The sequence below is a fragment of the Suncus etruscus genome, chromosome 5 (genome assembly GCF_024139225.1).
Source record: "Suncus etruscus isolate mSunEtr1 chromosome 5, mSunEtr1.pri.cur, whole genome shotgun sequence".
In the NCBI taxonomy this organism is placed as follows: Eukaryota; Metazoa; Chordata; class Mammalia; order Eulipotyphla; family Soricidae; genus Suncus; species Suncus etruscus.
Window position 1 is genome coordinate 68,383,589 of NC_064852.1, and position 24,014 is coordinate 68,407,602.

Below are 24,014 nucleotides of genomic sequence, written 5' to 3' on the forward strand. Positions count from 1 at the left end.
TTCCTTATCTAATTTAAAATTTATAAGGTTTCATGTTAATATACCTGTGATTTATGACATATATTTGGGCAGCATTTTGGGTCAGATTCCAGACATTTGGTATATATTCCTTGTGGTACTGATATCTTCTATAGTGAGAAATCCTGGGGACCCTTGATGACTTTCCCTCAAAAAAAAAAAAAAAGACAACATGTAAATGAACAATTGTAAAAGTGTCTCTAGATCTGCATTATTATTTGTAAAATTACCTGTTTCCTAAACTTCCCATCTTAAGTCATCTTAAATGATTTCCTACCTTAACCTCCTGTTTTACTGCTAGTCAGTTTTCTATTTGTGTTCTTATAACAAGTACTCCTCAATTGAATTACATTATAATATAGGCAATTGACTTGTTGGAACGTGAAACCTCCTATGTAAATGTGATAGGGAGCAACATTGAGATAGAACCTGATTTATTTATATCCTTTCTCACAATGCAGAATGTTCACCTTGTAATATAGGGTTATCTTCCCAAAACCTACTTCACTTCCTCTGTTACATTAACTGTCCTATATCAGCTCATGATTACAAACTAAAGAAATAAATAAAAAGAAATAAAAAAGAAAATATTTGGTCAGACTATATATAAATATACTGAATATCATCATGGTCAATATATTGACTAGCAATTTTACCTAGAATGCATAGTGTGGCAAACATATACCTCACCAGTATCTTGATTCATATGTAAAAGCATTCTAACCTCCACAAAGACATAGGAACGGAAATAAGAAATGTTGAGGCCTGAAAGAAATTACGAAGCTTAAGATTGCTGCCTTGCAGTAATTAGAGCTACCTATTAATATGTAAATAAACACAATTTGTTCCAAAGATGTTATATTGAAATTTAGTTTATGCCTACTGCAATATATTACACAGTGCTACCACCATTTCTAAAGAAGTTTTTTTTCAAAAACTATAATAAAGACCAAATTTCAACCATTAATATGTCTGTTTTGTAGTGAATGAATTAAAGTTGGTGTGTTAGAGTTTTAATTATCAATATTTCAGAACCCCACAATAATTTTATTTCTAAATTTATGTACAATACATCTATAAGTAAAAATAAAATGTCATATTTTTTCTTAAAAAAAAAAAGACAGGGGCTGGAGAGATGGCATGGAGGTAAGATGTTTGCCTTTCATGCAGACCGTGGTTCGAATCCCGGCACCCAAATGGTCCCTTAACCTGCCAGGAGGAACCCCTGAGTGCTGCTTGGTGTGAACCAAAAACCAAAAAAAAAAAAAAGGGCAAACCTTAGTTGCAACACTGCATCAGCTGCCCTTTAGCTCTGCCAAGAATGATATCTTTTTTAAAAATATTTTTTGTTTGTTTTTTTGGGGGCCACACCCGTTTGATGCTCAGGGAAGGGCTCAGAAATCGCCCTGGCTTGGGGGGACCATATGGGACACTGGGGGATTGAGCCGTGGTCCTTTCTTGGCTAGTGCTTGCAACGCAGACGCTTTACCTCTAGCGCCACCTCACTGACCCCCAAGAATGATATCTTTTTTTTTTTTTTTTGGTTTTTGGGCCACACCCGGCGGTGCTCAGGGGTTACTCCTGGCTGTCTGCTCAGAAATAGCTCCTGGCAGGCACGAGGGACCATATGGGACACCGGGATTCGAACCAACCACCTTTTGGTCCTGGATCGGCTGATTGCAAGGCAAACGCCCCTGTGCTATCTCTCCGGGCCCAAGAATGATATCTTAAACAGAAAGTCCTAAGCACACTTGGGTGTTGCCCAACACACACACACACACACACACACACACACACACACACAAAAGATAATCTGTTTTAATATATTTTTGTAGAGGAGAAGACAGATATTTGTGCTAGATATTAGTACAGATAATTGTGGATTCTCATGATGTGCAGTTCAAATGCAGAATTTTAAGGCAAAAGAATCAAGTTTTAAATTCTAATGTACAAATTATTACAGATTGTTGAACAAGTTATTTGAATCTTGTGGTTTTATGTCTCTACTTAGATCTGAATATAAAATAAATTTTATATGGATTATTATGAGGAACTAAAATAATAAATATGATGTGAGTTAAAATATGTTACATAATAGACACAAACAGTAGCTGCTTATAATAAGTAGAAATATAATTATATATTTAAGATAGTTTCCATTTCAAGCTATTAACATATCTTGATGTGTTCAATAAAATAAAATTTCAAACTTATGGAAGACACAATTTGATCATCGAGTGGACCTGGCTGATAGTCATATTATTGAGTGTAATTTAGTGTCCTGTTTGCGTTAATTTTTATAACTCAAGGATGTGAAATAGAAGTAGTCACCTGTATTTAATGTCCTCAATAAATTTTATTTGCACTAATTAAATAGTTGTTTGGTAATCCACCTCACTGCTTTATTTGTGATGACTGAATCTTTTATAGAAAACTCAAACATCAACAATAATAATCTTATTTAGCAGGAGAATTTACTATTCTTACCTACTACAAATAAAAAGTCAAGAACAAGCGTGGGAAGTGACTAGTAAAAAAAGTCAAGGAGCAAGTTATCAACTGTTACTCAAACAAAGAAAAAAATGTAGTAAGTATAAAGGAAGGGCACAGAGCAAAGTGACTTTTCTCTCATCTCTGTTTTGTGCAAAGATAATTTAAATTTGGGAATAAAGATATTTATCTTGGGAACTTTTAAAGGACCAATTAGCATTTCATTATATACCAAGATTGCTTACTTTGAAGAAATGTTAGCAGGAATAAAGGACTATAAAAATGACAAGAAAAGGTCAAATAATCTAAACAGGATAAAATGATATGCACTCAACATTTACCCTGTAATGGCTTTGATTGCCTTTAGGAAGAAAACAGTTAAAGAATGCTAATCTTTTAAGCCAGTTGTCTTTATAAATCCATTGGAATGGGTTAGTTAAGTTAAATCTCTAATAACTCAGTAAGTTCACACAACCAAAATCTCTTCAATAGACACAAACACTAATGCAGTGTGATAGCCATGTTAGAATTTAAGAGTGAGGTTATATCATAAGAAGTCAAGCTATATTGCATGGTGTTAATCCATTCTAGCCACGATTCAGAGTGCTGTAATCCTGCTCTAAATAATTTGTTCACATTTGGTTCCAAAGTATAATGTTTAATTGGTCTAAGTTTTAGTTTGTTTCACTTAATTTATGACTACATTCAATAAATATTAGTCCTAATTTTTCTTATGTCTGAAGAATTAGTATTTGCTAAATAAATAAGTGAACATTTCACAATCTTGACAAATAATTGCTTAGTTAAATATGAAGAACTAATAGCGGAACTAATTTAAGTCCCACAGTGTACCAGAACTATTCACTGTATGCAAGAACTAGTTTATAAAGAATTATAAAATTTTGTAATGAAATATGCCCCACGCACATATTAACAAGTGTACCTAGGTTTTTTTAGGCTATATTCTTAGAGACATTCAATTTTTCTCAAAGATATATAATTTAAAGATACTTCACATGGTACATTCTGGCCTTCATTTTATTTTATTTTTTATCCAATTCCAGGGATTAAATATACTAATGAGGCATGTACTCTAATTTGCATATTTCTTTACTTCATATCTTTTAAAGTTGAACAACTACTAGAAAACTGTTGTGTTAAATAATTAATGATGGTGCTGGATAGTGAAGGATTGAGGGATTTTTCTCTGCCATTTCAGGCCACATGGCTCCGCAATCCCCATTCAGCTGGCGGGTCCCAGGTTTAGGTGAACGGCGGAATCAGACTCATTCAAAGACAGGCATCAGGAAGCATCAACTTTATTCATGCCCTATCCACCACCTGTGTGGCCTATATCATAACCTTTTAAGCATTTGCTATTCTTAGCTAGCCCTGCATCTTAACTCCTTTCAGCCATCTTCCATTTGACCTCCATGCTGACTAAAGACCAAAAGGGCCGACTAATCCCCTGGGTCCAAGGCCTTATCTACCTTTTCCAAGACCCCTCCCAGGAATGGGCAGGGTCTTGCAGGTAAGGTCAAGTTACCTAGGGAGAAAGGAGGGATGAGGCTTCAGAAAACAAAAGTGTAATACTTGTTCAAGTTCTTACATTGACAAAGTGGAAAAGCAAGGTTTTCAGAATCCATTATCTACCTCCATCCTAAAAGGTAGTAAAGGTATGACAGAAAGGTTCTTAGACATGATTACATGCAAATTCTGCGGCATCAGTCTATGGCTTTGGAATTTACAGTGCATAAAGGCATTATGAGAAATGAGACTCGCAAAGCATGATGAGACCAGTTTAGAAGGCCTTGAATGTGGATCCACAGAACTCTAAATGCTTACTTGGTTCAAATTGTGACAGCAATGGGATCTGACCAAATGCAGTTTTAACAAGAATTGTTTGAAAATCAGTATTTAAATTTGTGAAGGAAGCAAAGCATAAATAGGGCCTGAGTGTTTCTTGATGCAGTGAGTTACAAACACATTTATCCAGTCTTCTGCATTTAGAAGGGAACATGCATACTTCCCTGGCACTTAAGCATAGAACACTTTGGAAGGATGATTAATGTCAGTGATAGAAGCCACTGTAGCAAACTATTGGAGAAGGACTAATCAATCCACTTCTAGGGGCTTGCTTTTCAGAAAACAAAAACTTGAATATATGTTTCCTTATCATATCCCCCCTGTAGATGAAGAAAGAAGATTCTAAAAAATAATATAAATAACTTTAGCTATAAATGAAATAATGGTTGGAGATGATTTCCAAAGATGCCTTCTTCCATAGTCCAACAATTTCAATTTGCACCAAACAACTAAAGATCCTGTAATACTTTTCAAGTTATATCAGGGACAATAAGTGAAATAAAGAAAGAAATGTTATGCTTTCTCACTCTACGCCTAAGCCAGTTAGTAGTGACATGTGAATCAGGGGAGAGGTCCTCAAAGAGATTGCTGTGTAGAACGAGGGACTGTCATCAATACATCAATCCCAGTCTCTTTTGCTGATGTGGTGTTGTGAGAGGAGAGAAAATAAGGCTAAACAAGAAGATTGACACGTTTAAAGAGGCTGGGGAAGAGCATAGCAGAGCTTAAAGAGGCTGGGGAAGAGCATAGCAGAGATAGTTAAGAGGTTTTTTAATCTTATTTTATGTGGGCTTACTCCTGAGCAGAGAGCACTGCTGACAGAATTGGGGAAATATATGTGGTGCTCAGCTTGGCCACAAACAAGGCAACTACCAACCCGCTGTACTATCTCTTTGTCACTTAGAATTTTTGTTTTTATTTTTTTAAAGGCATGGTACAGAAAGACAGTTACTGGGAGAGAATATTGAGATGATCACTTTTTGATGTCTGATCTTCTAAAGTAGGTTCTCTCAATTATATGGCAGGGCATAGAGCATTCAGGCTATCAGGCACCACCAAATTATTAAAAGGGTCCCTTATAATATTCCATATGCATTATTCATTTTCTTTAGGGTCATTTTTCTAATATCACTCTGCCTATTCCCTTCATGTCTTTATCATTACTTCTCTTCAGCATTGAGGGCCCCAGTTTCAGTAGGGAATAGGGGCAAAGGTATCAGCTGGTTGCTTCTTGCTATAAATGGTCAAAGTTATTGGCTGCTGTAAAGCCACACACTTAAAAGGGATCCAGCTGTCCATAAGCCCTTTGTGAGAATAAGACAGTAGTTTTTTTCAGAAATGCCTCTATATTGGTAATGTAAAAGATTTGAGTGAGAAACAAGTTTTATTTAAGGATTTTAAGAGACAGAAGCCAAATATTTTAATGTGGATATAGATAAAAAAACAAAAGACTTAAACCTTATTTTATGTTCACCCTCTATCTGAGAAGTAGTTTATTGTTTTATCTTTTGATAAACAAGAGGGTTGGGGGAATAATGTGTGACTAGTTTCAGTAGTTGAAAGTATTCACCCCTTTAGCATGATTTAGAAAAGTGAATGGGGTATAGACATATCTTTGGTGGGGACAAAAATAGAGGTGCTTGTATGTTAAGAAACCAGTGAATGTTATTCTTGTAATTTAGAGGGGTTGTTTCTAGTATGATTATTATAGATAAGTAATGTCCTAATTAAAAGGCATTGAATAGAACCTAAGGAACTAGAGGCAAATCCTTTGCAAGCTTTAAAAGATTATGACTAATTTATTTCACTTTGCATTTTAATTCAAACTCTTATATTCCTCCCATAGGAGTAGAATTTGATATATACACAAAGAAGCATGTGATTAAAATGGAGTACCTATATACTCGAGTATAAGCCAAGTTTTTTCCGGTACAAAATTTGTGCCGAAAAAACCCAAACTTGTCTTATACTTGGGTCATACAGGCTACTTGATTCGTGCTCAGCACTAAATCAAATGCACTCAAATCAGTCATTGTCTGCAGTCTACTGGTGGGGGCAGTACTTCAGCTCAGTGTACAAGTCGTGTCTGAGCTGAAGAGGTAGGGGGCTGAAATGAATTGTATGCCATTGAACTATTTAACCCACAATATTAAATGGCACATTTAATTAAGAGAAAACCCAAATTAAGGTAGTAAAGTCATGTAAATAAATGTTTATAATTCCTGAATCCTTATAATCAGGGGTTGTGGAGGATAAGGATTTAGGATTTTTAAACATTTATTTACAATGCTTTTCTGTCTTAAATGGTTTATTCATTTTATTAAAGTTGCCATTGAATACTATGGATTCATGTTGTATTTTAATAGTAAATAGTATATCAAACTATCATGTATTGTAAATGCAATAATGTGTTTGTTTATTTACTTATTTATTTACTAATTCCTCAATTATTGTATTTTTGGGGGGTATGTATTTTTATTTATTTACTAATTCCTCAATTATTGTACTTTTTGGGGGTATATATTTTTATTTTTGAAATTTACCAGTGGTGGTGCATTTTCTCCCTCAACTTATATTTGAGTCACTAAATTTTCCCAGTTTTTAGGGCAAAATTAGGGGTTTGGCTTATAATCGGGTCCGATTTTACTAGAGTATATAGGTACTTGTTTTTTTTTTTCCTCCACGTTTACAATTAAGCTAATAGTTTGTATTTAGTAAAAGTGGGGGTTATTTTGCACTGGCACAGTAATAACTGATGTATTAACTTATTTTTTTATTTTATTTATATCTTTAAGCATCATAGTTACAAACATGTTTGTAGTTGGGTTTCAGTCATAAAAAGGTTCACCCAGCTTCACCAGTGCAACCTTCGCACCACAATTACCACCCATCTATCTCATTCCCCTCACTCACTTGTATTCAAGACAGGCATTCTATTTCTCTCACTCATTACCATTGCCATGATAGCTGTTGGTGTACTTATTTTTGTATCTGCACTCACCAATCTTTGTGGTAAGCTTCATATCATGGGTTAGTCTTTCCAGCATTCATCTCTATTTTCTCTGGGTATTATTAACATACTGTCTTTTACTTTTCTTAAATCTCACAGATGAATGAGACTATTCTATCTGTCTCTTTCCTTCTGACTCATTTTACTCAGCATAATAGTTTCCATGTCCATCCAGCTATAGGAAAATTTTATGACTTAATTATTGACAGCTGCATAGTATTCCATTGTGCATATGTCCCACAGTTTCTTTAGCAACTCATCTTTTTTGGGGCATCAGCATGCAGAGAGCATTTTAGTATTGTTGTTTTGTGTTTCTAGGGTATATTCCTAGTAGTAGTATAACTTGATCATATGGGACCTCAATTTTGAGTTTTTTGAGTAATCTCCATGTTGTTTTTCATAAAGGCTAGACTAGATGGCATTCCCACAAGTAGTGAATCAGAATTCCTTTCCACATCCCTGCCAGCACTGATTGTTCTTGTTTTTGTGATGTGTGTCAGTCTCTGTGGTGTGAGATGGTACCTGATTGTTGTTTTGATTTGAATCTCCCTGATGATTAGTGATATGGAACATTTTTTCACATGCCTTTTGGCCATCTGTATTTATTCTTTGAGGGAGTATCTTTTTATTACTTCTCCCCACTTTTTGGTTGGGGCGGATGTAGTAACATTTTATAAATTTTATTATTATTAATAATCTTTATTTAAGCACCATGATTAAAGGCATGTTTGTAGTTGGATTTTAGTTATAAAAAAGAAAAAATACCCCTCTTCACCACTGTAAGTTTCCACCACCAACGTCCTTCAATTCCCTCCTCACCCACCCTTTGCCTTTATTCAAGACAGGCATTCTATTTCTCTCATTACTTTGTATTTCTTCTTTGAGAAATTTTCTATTCATTTCAAATGTAGTAACTTAAAGTTAGATTCAGTTAAATTAGAGCAACGTGGCTTTTTTTTTTCAGAGAACATTTGGTTATGTTTTCCAAATGTAGGACTTAGTCCAATCTCCTTTACATTACCTAATACCAGAAGTTTGTCTTGTTTTGGAAAAGAAAGAAGCATCATTTTATGGTATAGATTGTCTCTTTAAGATATTGCCTTTTTATCAATGTACTTTTAGAGCCAATGTGATGGCACAAAGCCTGCAAGGATAATTTTGAGGCCCTTAGGTGGTATCTACATTTTGAAGCCAATTAGGCCAACAATTGGAGACAATTGTTTTGGGTTTTTTTTTGTTTTTGTTTGTTTGTTTTTAGGTTACACCCAGCATCATTCAAGGGTTACTCATGGTTCTATGCTCAGAAATAGCTCCTGGCAGCCTCGGGGGACCATATTTGATGCTGGGATTCGAAACACCTTCCTTCTGCATGCAAGGCAAAAACCTTACCTCCATGCTATCTCTCTGGCCCCAATTAGGAACAAATTTAGGGCAATTTATGTTTAAGTTGAACCTATATGTCAAGTGTTGAGAAAACCTTAATATCCATCTGCAGCTTTTGACTTTTGTGTGCATAGATCTCTACTTGAGTTTTCAAAGTATCCAAATAGCTACTTTATTCTGTTAGATTGGAATTTTTACAGTAGCATAACCCACTTTTCTATGTATATAGATATTCATATCTATGTAAACAAAGATTTTTCTACAAAGCACTAAATATGTGAGAGGTGTCAAGAAGAGAAATGCAAACACCTCATTCTTACCTAAATTGCAGTTTACCCATTAATTATAGATTATGACAAAAAAGTGTTATTAAAACAGAGAAAAAATAGACCAGTGTATAATGAAATGAGGTATGTATGGAGTGAAAAACTACATAGTTTTAAGGAATGTTGCAACCCTGAAATTTGCTACAGCATGGATAGGACTGGAAGATATTATGTTAAATGTTGTAAGCCAGATGAATAAATACAAAATGATTTTATTTATATGAAGTGCTTAGAATAACTGCATGAAGAAATACTATGGTATAAATAGGGTTGTCTAGAACACTTTTGGCCCCAAATTGTAGCAAAGAGAAGGAAATTATTTAATTGGCAGAGGAGAAATACAAAAATGAAAAGATGAGAGACAGAGGCCGACAAGTCACAGGTGCATTTGGTGGTGTTAAGAAAGGATGGAACCTAAGCCATAGCCGACAAATGTGATATTGAGACCCAAACTTTAACAATAAAACTTAACATGGGTCTGTAATGATAACAAGCCATGGAGCAGGCTTGGTGGCATGAGATGCATTCTGAAAACATTGTTGAAGTGATATCTATACTGGTGGTGGATTGGCTCTGAATTGTATGTCTGAAACCCAACTATGAAAAACTTTGTAAATTTTCTTAAATTGCTAATTAGTTCTATCCTTTATGATTGCCTAGTCAGGGGTTTAATCTAGAATCTTCAGGAATTGTTAATTTCTAATTTATCAGAAATAATAAAGATTCTGCAGGAGCCTAAAACATACAGGGAGGGATATCTGAAAAGTAGCTACTCACAGCAGCTGCAAGAAGAAAAAGGAGACTTCCTCATTTAATATTCTTCCTATTTTTCTGTGTGTTATTTAGTGGGAGAAACTTAAACTTAGATACTTATTTTGGGCTGTAACATTAGTATATATCATGTCAAATTAATTAGATCGTAGTTATGCTGGTGGAAGAATTATGGACCATTAACAGTAGTTGGAGAAATAAATAAATATGGTGGTGAAAATGGAAGAAGACCATAGCCCAGATATTAAGTTAATTATTCATTTATTGGAGTCAGACCTCAGAGTTCGTAGCAAATATACAGATATTTTGCATTAGTTGATTAGTAAAATTAGCATTAGAAATGAATTTTAGGAATCCGAGCGGTGGTGCAGGCAATAGTGTGTTTGCCTTGCTAACCTAGGACAGACTGCAATTTGTTCCCCCGGCATCCCATATGGTCCCCCAGCAGGAGCGTGCATAGCCAAGAGTAACCCCTGAGCATCACCAGGTGTGGCACAAAAAATCCAAAATCCAAAAAAGAAAAAAAAGGAAAGAAATTTTACGGGCTAGAGCTGTGCTGAAAGCGGTAAGGCATCTTCCTTGCACTCGCTAGCTAGCCTAGGTGGGATGGCGGTTTGATCCCCCTGGCATCCCATATGGTCCCCCAAGCCAGGAGCGATTTCTGAGCACATAGCCAGGAGAAACCCCTTAGCGTCACCGGGTATGGCCGAAAACAAACAATCAAAAAAAAAAAAAAAGAATAGAACTTTTGTTTTTGTTTTTGTTTTTTGGATCACACCCGACAGGGCTCAGGGGTTACTCCTGGCTCAATGCTCAGAAATCGCACCCCCATAGGCACAGGGGACCATATGGGATGCCTGGATTCGAACCACATTCTTTCTGCCTGACAGGCAAAAGCCGTACCTTTATGCTATATCTCCGGCCACAAATTTTAGCACAATTTTTTTCTCCCCCTTTTCCTTCATCCTGGCCCATGTAATTTTCTTTCTTTGTTTTCTATACATTAATTTTACCTTTTAACATGGAGATGTTAAAAGAAAGAGAATTTGCCTGCATTACTAGCAGTTCAAAAGGAAAACAATCGAAAGTTAGGTAAAAGAAATGGAACAAATAAGAGAGGGAGAAATGAACAAGATCATTATAAACTTTGTCTATTTAATGGTATTTCCAAAGTGTGACACTTAGTTTACTGTAGTGTTCTTTTCTGTAGTGTTGAGATCCAAATCTTTGAAAAGTGGATGAAAGAAAAACAAATAGCATTGGCTTTTGTGTTCTTATTTTCTGTGAGAGCCTGCTATCTCCTCAAAGGTTCTCATGGAGGGAACTTAAATTATATTATGATAAAAAAAAGCTTCTTGACAACTGAATAGGGACTTAATTGTTAATGTAGATATTGATATTTGGAAATTAGCCCAAATAGCTTTTCAGGGAGGAAATAACAGTATAAAAATGTAGAAGGACCTGAGAGATATCCAGAGTTTCATCTCCAGCATCCTATTTTCTCCCTGTAGGCCGCTAGGAATGATGCCTAAGTGCAAAACAAAGAGTTCTGCAGAAACCCTGAATATATCCGGTATGACCCTCCAAAATAAAACAAACACAATCAAACAAACAAAAAAGAATATGCAAAGTATTAGTTTTCATACCAGAGTTCATCTGTTCTCTGAGTAATTATCTGAAAAAGGCAATTCGGGCTGAGACCCATAGTCAATAATCTGCCATGGATTAAATCAGATAAGTCATGCGTAAGCAAAGTGGCAAACCTACTGTACTACCCCTCCAGCCACTGAACAAAATTTTAGCTTTTATAAATTGCATCTTCTAAAGAAAATATGTGGCCTGGGCACCAGAGGAATATAGTAGAGCAGGTAATATGCTTTCCTTACAAACCAAACAACCAATCAGGATTTAATAATTGTGCTTCTTATGGTCCCCAAAGCTTCTTAGGGAGTATTATCTTGACACAGATTTAGGATTAAGTGTTGAATATAAGCTGGGCATGGCCAAAAAGCAAGAATAAAAAAAGGAAGGAAGGAAGAAAGGAAGGAAGGAAGGAAGGAAGGAAGGAAGGAAGGAAGGAAGGAAGGAAGGAAGGAAGGAAGGGAGGGAGGGAGGGAGGGAGGGAGGGATGGAGGGAGGGAGGAAGGAAGGAAGGAAGGAAGGAAGGGAGGAAGGAAGGAAGGAAAGAAGGGAGGGAGGAAGGAAGGAAGGAAGGAAGGGAGGGAGGGAGGGAGGGAGGGATGGAGGGAGGGAGGAAGGAAGGAAGGAAGGAAGGAAGGGAGGAAGGAAGGAAGGAAAGAAGGGAGGGAGGAAGGAAGGAAGGAAGAAAGGAAGGAAGGAAAGAAGGGAGGGAGGGAGGGAGGAAAGAAAAAAGAAAGAAATAAAGAAAACAGAGAAAGAGAGAGATAAAAAAAGAAGGAAGGAAATAAGGAAACAAAGAGAGAAAGAAAGAAAGAAGGAAGAAAAGGAAGGAAGAAAGAGAGAAAGAAAGAAGGAAGGAAAGGAAGGAAAGAAGAAAGGAAGGAAGAAAAAAGAAGAGGGGAGGGAGAGAAACAAAGAAAAAGAAAGAAAAAGAATTAAAGAAAGAAAGAAGGAAAGAGAAGAGGGGAGGGAGGGAGAGAAAAACAAGAAAGAAAGAAAGAAAGAAAGAAAAGAAAGAAAGAAAGAGAAAGAAGAAAGAAAGAAGAAAGAAAGAAAGAAAAGAAAGAAAGAAAGAAAGAAAGAAAGAAAGAAAGAAAGAAAGAAAAAGAAAGAAAAAAGAAAGAAAGAAGAAAAGAAAGAAGAAAGAAAGAAGAAAGAAAGAAAGAAAGAGAAAAAGAGAGAGAGAAAAGAAAGAAAAAGAAAGAAAGAAGAAAGAAAGAAAGAAGAAAGAAAGAAAGAAAGAAAAGAAAGAAAAGAAAGAAAGAAAGAAAGAAGAAGAAAGAAGAAGAAGAAGAAAGAAAGAAAGAAAGAAAGAAAGAAGAAAAGAAAGAAGAAGGAAGAAGGAAAGAAAGAAAGAAGAGAAAGAAGAAAGAAAGAAAGAAAGAGGAAAGAAAGAAGAAAGAAGAAAGAATGAAAGAAAGAAAGAAAGAAAGAAAGAAGAAAGAAAGAAAGAAAGAGAGAGAGAGAAAGAGAAGAGAGAAAGAGAGAGAAAGAAAGAAAAGAAAGAAAGAAAGAAAGAAAGAAAGAAAAGAAAGAAAGAAAGAAAGAAAGAAAGAAAGAAAAAAAAGAAAGAAAGAAAGAAAGAAAGAAGAAAGAAAGAAAGAAGAAAGAAAGAAAGAAAGAAAAAGTCGAGATTTCTTTTACCAAACCATTTGGAAATATTTCTAGCTTTCGATTTATAACTGATATGCATATTTTTATATTTTCAATTGAAAATTTATTGTTTCCAAAAAAGTCATCAAATCCATTAATTATAATGGGAAAGTGAATATTCTATTTGTATAGTAACATTTCTTATTGGTTTAGGAAGAGTTTTGAGCAAATCCAGAAACATCCTTTAAAGTAGTAATTATTAGCTATTGAAATTATGAATCAACAGAGAAAAGTGGTGTTTGGCAATATTTAGATACCTTTTACATAGTATGTTTGGAAATGAAAGCCCTTTGTTCATATAACTTTTTTGGAGACACAACCTATGGTACTCAGGAGTTTATTCTCATCACTCCTCAGGTTTTCTGAGGACTATATGTATTACCAGTAATCAAACTGAGGTTAGACTCATGCAAAACAAGTGGCCTAAGCACTGTGTAGCTAGCCTAGCCTCAAAAGCTTCATTTAATTTTTGGCCTTTGTAAATTTTATCATTTAGAATCTGTTAGTCAATAGTACTTAGTATCTGACATCTTCCTTCTGACTTCTATAAATTTCTGTTGAAGATCCATTTGTGTGCATATCATAAATAGCATTTTAGAAACTAAAGTCTGAGTAGATTTATTGATTTTTGTTTCAATTCTGTGGCTCTCATGTTATTGCTAACTATTATACATATTTTAACATTTAGAAAAAATGTATTTCTGGTTAGTTCTGAGTTGATAATCTTTTATTAGGTTTAGTTTACAATTTGTGGGGGAGACACTTTGATATTCATTCAGAAAACATAAATGTGAACAAGTGTCATCATGGGAATAAAGTATTAAAAAGCCTCTTCTTCAGAAAATAATCTCACATAAGATATTTTATGCAAAAATTGACTATTTGACTTTTTCACAGAATACTAGACATGATGGTAAAATTCTATGACATGCAATTTTATGTGATAGATAATGTAAAATTAACAACTGCCTTGAAATTTTTATTTCCATTCTTTTCTAATGAGAAAAATCAAGAGTTAGAAATATTTCTTTCTTTATTCATTTACTGAATCATTCAGTAAAACATTTATAGCAGTAAGCAACCCTACAATCCTGATAATAATAACTGACTTTGAAGTAACTATACCAAATTTATTTAGTTTAATGAATGTCATGCAAACCTACCTTTATAAAATGCTGTACCCCATAAACTGAGCTAGACATTCCAGTTTATAAGAAGCTAAGTTCTTATCTTAGAAGTGTCCCCCAGAAAATGAAGGCCAAGTACAGCGTTTAGAGAGAATCTGCTGAGTGGTTAGGATTAGCACAGACTCATCTCCTTTCTCTCCCACTCTCCTGCTTTTAAAACAGATCATTGGGCATGTGGGATGTGTGGCTGTGCACACAGATCTAGTATTTGCAATTCTCCATGAGAACTCCTTATATTTTATGCCAAGATTACTAAATTGAAATTTGGTTATTGTATCAGTTATTTCCTAACCAGGATGCACTGAGTATAATTCATAACATCTCAGATGATTGAAATCCCACTGTTGTTTTGAACAATACTTATGAATTGGCTCAATACAGTTTGTTGAATCCAATACATCTGTTGAATCCAAATGATGGAGTCTAATGATAGCAAACTCCGGCCTGCCCATTCACCATTGATAAGTGCCAGTGATGATCTCTGTTGAAATCTTACAATTTATGTTTATTCCATTAGCTGCTTAATCAAGTGGAAGAGGAGCATATGCACCTTCCTTTAAACCACAGGTTTTTACACTCATAAAGCAAAGTAATGCTTGATGTCAAGGAACATTTGTCAAAGGAAAGAGAGCTGAACATGGCAATTCTTCCTTTACTTGTGTTTTAACCTGTGTTCAGGGACATGCATTTCTGCTTGAGCCCCTTCTATGAGTTTTGCTTTATTTTATAAACACTTAGTAACTTAATTTCTTTTATCCTCCAGCTTATTTAACTATAAAAGAAAAAAAAATAGAACACTATTTTTAAATCACACTCAGGCACAAGATTATAATCAATGAATAGCTTTGCCATAGGCAAACTATATTTAAAGCAACACAATGTTTAATTCAGTAGTTTAAGTCCTATACATATTACAGTGTAATGCTGGGCACAGAGAATACTAGTAGAGAAGAGAGAGGGAGGAAATTATTTCTTAACAGAGGACTACATGTACTATTCATTTTGAAGCTTAAATGTATGCATGCAGGTAAGGTTAACTTCTTTAATGAGAAGGTTAATTTCAAAATCTTCTAGTAAATATAATGTGAATAACACAATGAAAATATTAGAAATTACATGACATTATTCAACTATAATAGTTGCTGGGGCTTAAGCATTAGTTCAATTGATAGGACTTTTGCTTTATACATGGCTCACCTAGGTTCAGTTGTCAGAATCCCATATAGTTCTCTGATCCCAGCAGGAGAAATTCCTGAGTGCAGAGACAGAAATAAGCCCTCAAGAATTGTTATTATGACACACACACGACTAACTTGGTTGCAGAAACTTGACATTTGGCTGTAAATAAAAGAATCACACACTTTAATTAGCATCTCTTAATACAGTGCCAATGTTGATACATTCTTGATTTATAATTTATGACCTAATTTAGATACTTCAAAATTAAATTTTGTAAGTAACATAGATTTCCTCTCAAAGATACTATGAGCAAATAAATATTTGAATAGTAATTTTTGTCATCCACAATCAATAACTTTTCTTATTTGAATTCTATAATTAGAGCTTTCTTGCTTTTTCTAAAATTTCACACCAATAAGATTATTAAGTACACACATATTATTAAGTAAGCATAAGCCTGATTAGATCAATGTGATGTTTTATTGTGGTTACCAATAATTATGTTTTGTAATTGAGTTGGATAAAATTTACTGATACTCTGACTTAATCTTAGAATTAACTATAAATTAAATTATCAATTAAATGAATTAATTTAACTTATATTATTAAAATAGAATTAGGTTTTTAAATACTGTATCCTTCTTTTTATAAAAAAAGTTATATAAAATAACAAATTGCCCACTAAAAGTTCATTGTCTATGTTCCCACAATTTCTGATTGATGCTTCTAGCATCCATGTCAATCTATTTTCAAAATCCTATTGTAATTTCTCTTTAATCTATTTATAAAAGTGTTCAATAACGTGCAAATATACCAAGGCTTTCTCAATAAAATATTCATTGTAAATCCAAATTTTCTGACCAGAAAAATAATTATAATTGTAATGAAGCTTATTCATGCATCTTATGATATTGTTGAATATTTTATGCATACTAGAAAATAGTGTATTATCTACATATGTCTAGTGGATTGATTGATGAACATTAATTTAAAAAATTCTATTTCTGTGATGGTTTCAATCTTCTACATGATTACAATAATTTTCCCATTTATTCAGTTATTAAGTGATGAAATTAAGTTATTTATGAATGAGGATTTGTTTATTTTTCTTCTTTGTTTCATTAAGTCTTGCTACTTGTGTTTTGAATTTTGATTGCAAAGGCACATCCATTTAATTTTTAATGTATTTGTCAATTTTATCCATAAAGGATAAAATTATAAAAACTTTGATTTGTCACTACTATGTTTTAATTTTACATTCTGATATTTACTTTCTGACAGTTATAGGACCTTGATTTTATTATATTTATTATTTTTATATACATCTTTTATTATTTTTTCTTTATTCCTGTCAGTAACTCAATTTTTTAGACTGTTATACAAGAGCACATATGTGGATCTTGTTTTATAAATCCATCCTATTTTTGCCATTTAACTGGAAATCCGTAACTTTTTTACCTTGTTTTTTTTTTGCGGGGGGGGGGGGTTGTCACACCGGATGACACTCAAGGTTACTCCTGGTTCTGCACTCAAAATTCTTCCCTGGAATGTTCTGGAGGGCCAAATGGGATGCTGGGATTTGAACAACCATCCGTCATGGGTCAACTGCATGCAAGGCAAACATCATACTGCTGTGCTATCTCTCCGGCATCAGGATTTTTTTTTTTTTTTGGCTTGTTTTGTTTTGGGGCCACACCTGAGTGCTCAGAAGATACTCGGATTTGCGCTCAGAAATCCCTACTACCAGGCTCAGGGGACCATGTGGGATGCTGGGAATGGAACCCAGGTTCTTCTTGGGTCGGCTTCATACAAAACAAATGCCTTACCTCAATGCTATCTCTCAGCAACCCCAACATTTCTTAACAAAATTAGTAATTGGGTATATATGTAAGTCTCTTCTATATATATTTTTTGTTATGCTATTTATCATTTACTGTCAAACTCTGTTAACTCAAGATTGCTGTTGCTATTTACTGTTTTGTTATATTTTTAACATCATCTCCATTTATCTTATTGAATTGGTAGCTATTTCTCTTCGGGATATTTTTAGACATTCCTAAGTTATTACTATCCTCAAATTTATATAACACTTTGCATGTAGTGTTAAACATTACATCTATAAAATTCTATGTAAGAATAAAATCTGTAGTACACAATGGAGAACCCCTCAGTTAGGATGTAAAAATAAACAAAAGAAGAAGAAAAGTTTTGCAATATGAAAAGGAAAACGTTCAAACCATTGATAAATCTTTAACCTATTGTGTTAGATATATTTATAAAGATGAACTGCATTTCTGAATAAAAAATACAGTGTAGAACTTCTCCCATACTTAATTTTATTTGACGTAATAAGAAATTGAAGATTTTACTCTAAAATATTATGGAATACTAGATGTGTGGATTGTTATTAGTTTTTCTTGAGCTCTGATACATGAAGGAATTCACAACTATATAATCAGAAACCTTTATTGATCCCCTCTTTTCTCTGTAGACCTTTGCAGGAAACATGAATGCTGACAGTGTGATGCACCACAAGCTAGCACACTCCATGAGAGCCCGATTTATTCGATTTGTACCCTTGGAATGGAATCCCAATGGGAAGATTGGCATGAGGGTTGAAGTTTACGGATGCTCCTATAGTAAGTACACACAAAAACAGTACATTCTTGTTGTTTGTAAATGGTACTATTTATTTACATTATAATGGCTTATCTATATTGAGAATGGCAATTTCAATGGTTTCAAACTTATTTTTAGATTGATATCTTTTTTTTTTTTTTTTTTTTTTTTTGGTTTTTGGGCCACACCCTGTGACGCTCAGGGGTTACTCCTGGCTATGCGCTCAGAAGTTGCTCCTGGCTTCTTGGGGGACCATATGGGACGCCGGGGGATCGAACCGCGGTCCGTCCTAGGCTAGCGCAGGCAAGGCAGGCACCTTACCTCCAGCGCCACCGCCCGGCCCCTAGATTGATATCTTTATATACCTAAAATATGATCTTCAATCTAAATAAGTTTTTTAATGCTTATGAGGTAATAAAATGATTAGCATTTAGCAACTTTTTTAAAATGTAGAGCTTTTTGAGTGTGAGCTCCTTTTTGTATTGCAATAAAATACTAACTGAAGATGACTTCTTTAAATAGAGGGTGTTGAGGGTATTATAAAGTTTTCCATTCCTCAGCATTAGCAGAGGGGTGAAAAATCCTCTTACTTTGCTTATTCTATAAAAGGAGGAAAATGGGACATTCCAAACTGAGATAACTCATGAGATGTTACACTTAAGTATTTTTACTAGTTATTTATTACTCTGTGAGTTGTCCATTATGAATTTAACAGTAAAATTCTAACTTGCATAAATGGGTATTTAAATGCATTTAAAAGTAAGGATCACTCTAGAATAAAATTAAAAGTTTACAGGAGGGGCCGGGCTGTGGCGCTGGAGGTAAGGTGCCTGCCTTGCCTGCGCTAACCTAGGACGGACCGCGGTTCGATCCCCCGGTGTCCCATATGGTCCCCCAAGCCAGGAGCAACTTCTGAGCGCATAGCCAGGAGTAACCCCTGAGCGTCAAGGGTGTGGCCCAAAAAAAAAAAAAAAAAAAAAAAAAAAAAAAAAAAAAAAAAAGTTTACAGGAAACTTTCATATTCTATAGTTTCCCCCCACAGATTTTGTTTTTGTTTTTTAATTTATTAATTAATAAAATTTTTGTTTTGTTTTGGTTTTGGCCACCCCTGACTGTACTCAGAACCCTGAAATCACTTCTGTCAGGCTTGGGGGACTATTTGGAATGCCAGAGCAAATGCCCTATGGTGTGCTATGCTTAGGCCCCAGATTTTGTTTTTAAATATGAAATTTTAGCATAATAATAGGCTGAAGAGTCTGCATCAGCACTAATCTCTGAATATTGAAAACCGGTGACTAGATATTGTTTAAAGAATTAGAACTAATACCTTTCATTATTTTTGATATGTTGGGAATTACTGTAAGTCTTTGGGAACCATGAAGAGTGCGGGAATGGAATCCAGGTTGGCCACATGCAATACAAGCTCTCTCCATCTTTTTATTTTGGGAGTGGAGTGGTTCATAGAAGTGGTTCTTACAGGGCTAGAGTGGTGGTGCAAGCGGTAAGGCATGTGCTTTGTTGTGCTGGCCTAGGACGGACCATCATTCCATCCCCTGACATCCCTTGTGATTTCCCCAAGCCAGGAGTGATTTCTTTTTTTTGTTTGTTTTTGGGCCACACCCGCTGACGCTCAGGGGTTACTCCTGGCTATGCGCTCAGAAGTCTCTCCTGGCTTGGGGGACCATATGGGACGCCGGGGGATCGAACCGGGGGATCGAACCGGGGGATCGAACCGGGGGATCGAACCGCGGTCTGTCCTAAGCTAGCGCTGGCAAGGCAGACACCTTACCTCTAGCGCCATGGCGCCAGCCCCAAATTTCTGAGGGCATAGCCAGGAGTAACCCCTGAACCCCTGAGCATCACCAGGTGTGGCCCAAAAAACAAACGAACAAAAAAAATAAACAAAAAAAAGTGGTTCTTACAAAGATTCTTAAAAATGATCACTGGAGCCTTGACTGTTGGGCCTCTTGGTTTTTATTCCCTAGCATTGCACACAATCCCCCAGCCTAACTACTTGAGGGTAGAACCAGGAACAAGTTTTGAGCACAGGTGGGTGTGCCCAAAAGGATCACAACAAAAAAAGGCATATCCCAGGTTTGGTTACTTGTATACTGACTTATAATTATTTGGGGAATAAAAACCCAGAAAACTCAGTGGCAACAAGCTCCGCAAGAAAGCAATGACTATAATCTCTTAAAAATAAGGTTTTACAAAAAGGAAAATGACTGTCTTTATCTTAAGCAAACATTTTTAGATATAATGTGCTTTATAACAGAAGAATCAGCAAACTAGGCTTAGAAGACACCACTTACATTCTTATCCTTACATCAAATACACAGAATATTTTATGAATATATGCTTCCACTTTCTTTTGTTATTTTATGATAACAATTGTCATCTTCTAAGAGGTTTATTTTTTTGAAAGAAAATGGAGTATTTTACTAAAATAAAACACTTCAGTTTAAGTCTATTTCATATGGTCTTTATGGTGTTTAATCTATACCTTTTGCTGAGCATTTTTGTCATAAACTGGTGCTGAATCTTTTCAAATGCTTTTTCTGTGCCTATTGTGACGAGCTTTTGACTTCTTCATTTTATTGATGTGATATATCATGTTTATTGACCTGCATATGTTTAACCATCACTGCTTCCTGGCAGTACATTCTAGTTTTTTTAAAGTGAAAAATTTCTTTAATGTATTGTTGAATTTAGTTTGCTGATATTTTTGAGCATATTTTCATCAAAATTACTGACTTGTATTTCACTTTTGTGTGGTATACTTTTCTGTTTTTAAATCAGTGTAAAGTTGACCTCATAATAGAATGTCTAAGAGCTTTTTCTCACATTTAAACTGTTTGAAAAGTTTGAGAAAAAATAGGCTTTGATACTAAAATAATTCTACTACACATAATTCTGGAGAAGCTTGGCACATATGATGAAATATAGAAAAACTATACTGGATATATGTTTATTAATTTCACAAATATTTACTGAATACCTATTTGTGTCAATTAGATAATAGCACTTACTTAGCTACTTAATAGGGAAGGTTCCTGAAATTGAAGGATTTACATTGGGTGCAAGGTCTTAGGAAGTTAAATCACAAACAAGTAAGTAAAATCAAAAATATTCTGCCAATATATTTTTATATATACATTTATATGTATATATATCTTGGGGGGCCACACCCAGTGACACTCAGTTACTTCTGGCTATGCACTCAAAAATTGCTCCTGGCTTGGAGGACCATATGGGATTCAGGATCAAACCTAGTTCCATCCTGGGTCAGCAGCATGCAAGTCAAATGCCCTACTGCTACACCATGACTCCGGGCCGTCTCTATAATTTTTAGTAGTTTAAATAGAAATCATCAAGCTCACAGGAGGAAAGGTATTCATATTATTAGATATTCTTTTGCAAAACACTATTTTAATTCTGTTAGACATTATTTCTTTCAAGTTTACTCAACATATTCAATTAGAAAGGTTTTCTCCTTGTTGAATTAATCAGAGAAGATGAAGCAAAGTTTCTTTGTCTTTCAATAATCCATCAACATTACACATTACAAAATCTGCCCACAATTGAGGATTTTATTTTGATTTGTTTGTCCTTCTTTCTCCAATCCTGGCATGCAATTCCCATGATAGTAAGGTTTTTGCTTTTTTTTTTTTTGTTTTGTTTTGTTTTGTTTCTGTTGGCAAGCCTTACACATTCGTTCTGTGGTTTCTACTCCCTATGTGCTTCTACCTATTACTAGCTGAATTTATTCATCTTTTCTTCTGAACTGCTTTGATGGCCTCACTCATAAGACCTTTCTGAAATGAGATCAGCTTTTGAAAGAATTCACACTGTTCAAATAGTTTTACACTTTACCCTTCTTTTCTTTCACTGATCTTCCATTATTAAGATGTACTAAGTGTACATGTTTTTTCTTTCCTTGCAGTTTTTATAAGTTTTCTTCATTTTTTTTATTTCAGATTTACTATTGTTGGCTTTTCTTTTTTATATATGTTATTTAAACACCTTGATTACATACATGATTGTGTTTGGTTTTCAGTCATGTAAAGAACATCACCCATCACCAGTGCAACATTTCCATCACCAATGTCCCAAATCTCACTCATCCCCACCCAACCCCTGCCTGTACTCTAGACAGGCTTGTCATTCTCCTTCACTAGGATGTCTACAGTTTCTGTTCATCTCCCATATCAAATATTACCTTCTGCAAACTTTTGATTCTAAGAACATCATGTGACCACTTTTTAAGGTTTATGCTTTGGGGGCCAGAGAGATAGTATAGCAGTAAGGTACTTGCCTTGCACTTGGCAAACCAGCTTCAATTGCTAGTAACACCAGTTTTGGTACTACAACAAACACAAGAAAATACCAACCAAATATTTTTGCTTCAATTTGGGGTCTTACCTTGCTATATTAAAATCACTTAGTGCTTTCTTGTCTTACTACCAATTTGTTGTATAAGGTGGGGTTCTGTCTGCCTCTCTATTTTTTGTGAGCTATATAAACATTTTATACCTACTACATATTTTAGAGGTATTAAGTAGTATTGTTCAAACCTAGACACAAGCAATATCTACTCATTTTTGGAATTTTATTATCACTAATAATTACCATACTCTTTCAATAGGAATTCTTTCATTTAGGTTGATATACTTTTTTTTGTGTGTGTGTGTTTGTTTTGAGCCTCACCCTGTTGCACTCAGGGGTTATGCCTTACTCTGCACTCAGAAATTACTCCTGTAGGCTCAGAGAACCATCTGGAATGGTTGCATGCAAGGTAAATTTCTAGCAGCTATGCTACTTCTCTGACTCCCAGTTGATATTCATATTTTGTTATCATAATTATCATTTTTAGGGTTCTATTCAAGTTATTTGAAATATTTTATATGTTTAGTTGTTGAATAATTGAGATTTTTCATGGTTTAGATTTTAAATTTAAGCTGTTCAGAATCTCCTTGCCTATCATGGTGTATTTTCTTTCTAAAATCTTTAAAAGTAGATCTCCATTTTCACTAAAGTATTTGCGCTTTAAGAAAAATATTATCATATTTTTCTTTTATAAGTGCCAGGGTGATTGTTCCACTTTACTGACATTCTTCATACTTTCCTGTAACCCTGACCAGCTTTTTGTGTCATTCACAACGAAGTTCAGAGCAGCAAATTCCTTTTGTGTTCTCAGATATGAACAATTGAATAAATTGTCTGCTCTTAAAAAGATGAACCTTCTGTCATACTTGTATTCTTTGGTTCTCTGTTTCCTCACCAAGAAATGACAGTGGTAATAACTTTGAAGACCACTGAGTAATGTTAAAGTTATTATTTATAAAGTACAAAGCATAAAATATAGAATAGTCTACTCTTAGTGCCAGTGAACACTAATGTGTCCATAGAGGAAAGCATTGCCTTCCCTCTTTTTGTGCCTTTTATGGAAACTATTTCATCAATTCAACGATTGCTCTTTCATATTAAAATCTATGATTTTTTGTTGTCTTCATTTCCAGAGATTTCTTGTAATTTTAGTTCAAAATTTTCTATGTCCAACAGTAGTATAAATTTTGGTTTTTCTTTATACTTTAAACAAACAAATAAACCCAGACAACCAGTGGTTATATCATCACTGCCAAATAATTACACAGTAAGCAAACAAAAATGATTTTAAAATATTCATAGTTTTTCTAAATAAGTTACACTCTCTTCTTGCTAATAAATTGGGTATTTTCTATAATACAGTTTTCATGTATAAGTAAAGTGACAAACTTGTTCCAGTAGTTTTTCTTTGGAATTACTGAAGATAGCCTTCATTGTCATTTAATTCTGTGTTTTCTCTATTTTCAACTAGGGTGTTTGTTTCTT

At 34.6% G+C, this 24,014-nt stretch overlaps 1 protein-coding gene across 1 annotated transcript in view; it reads left to right on the forward strand.

The window, feature by feature from the left end:
* The window catches only part of CNTNAP5 (contactin associated protein family member 5), a 939,273-nt gene that overhangs the window by 385,967 nt on the left and 529,292 nt on the right, over window positions 1-24,014 (forward strand). Inside the window, exon 4 of the mRNA XM_049773789.1 lies at window positions 18,016-18,163. Coding sequence (XP_049629746.1) covers window positions 18,016-18,163 — 148 coding nt within the window. The remainder of the gene's footprint in view (window positions 1-18,015; window positions 18,164-24,014) is intronic.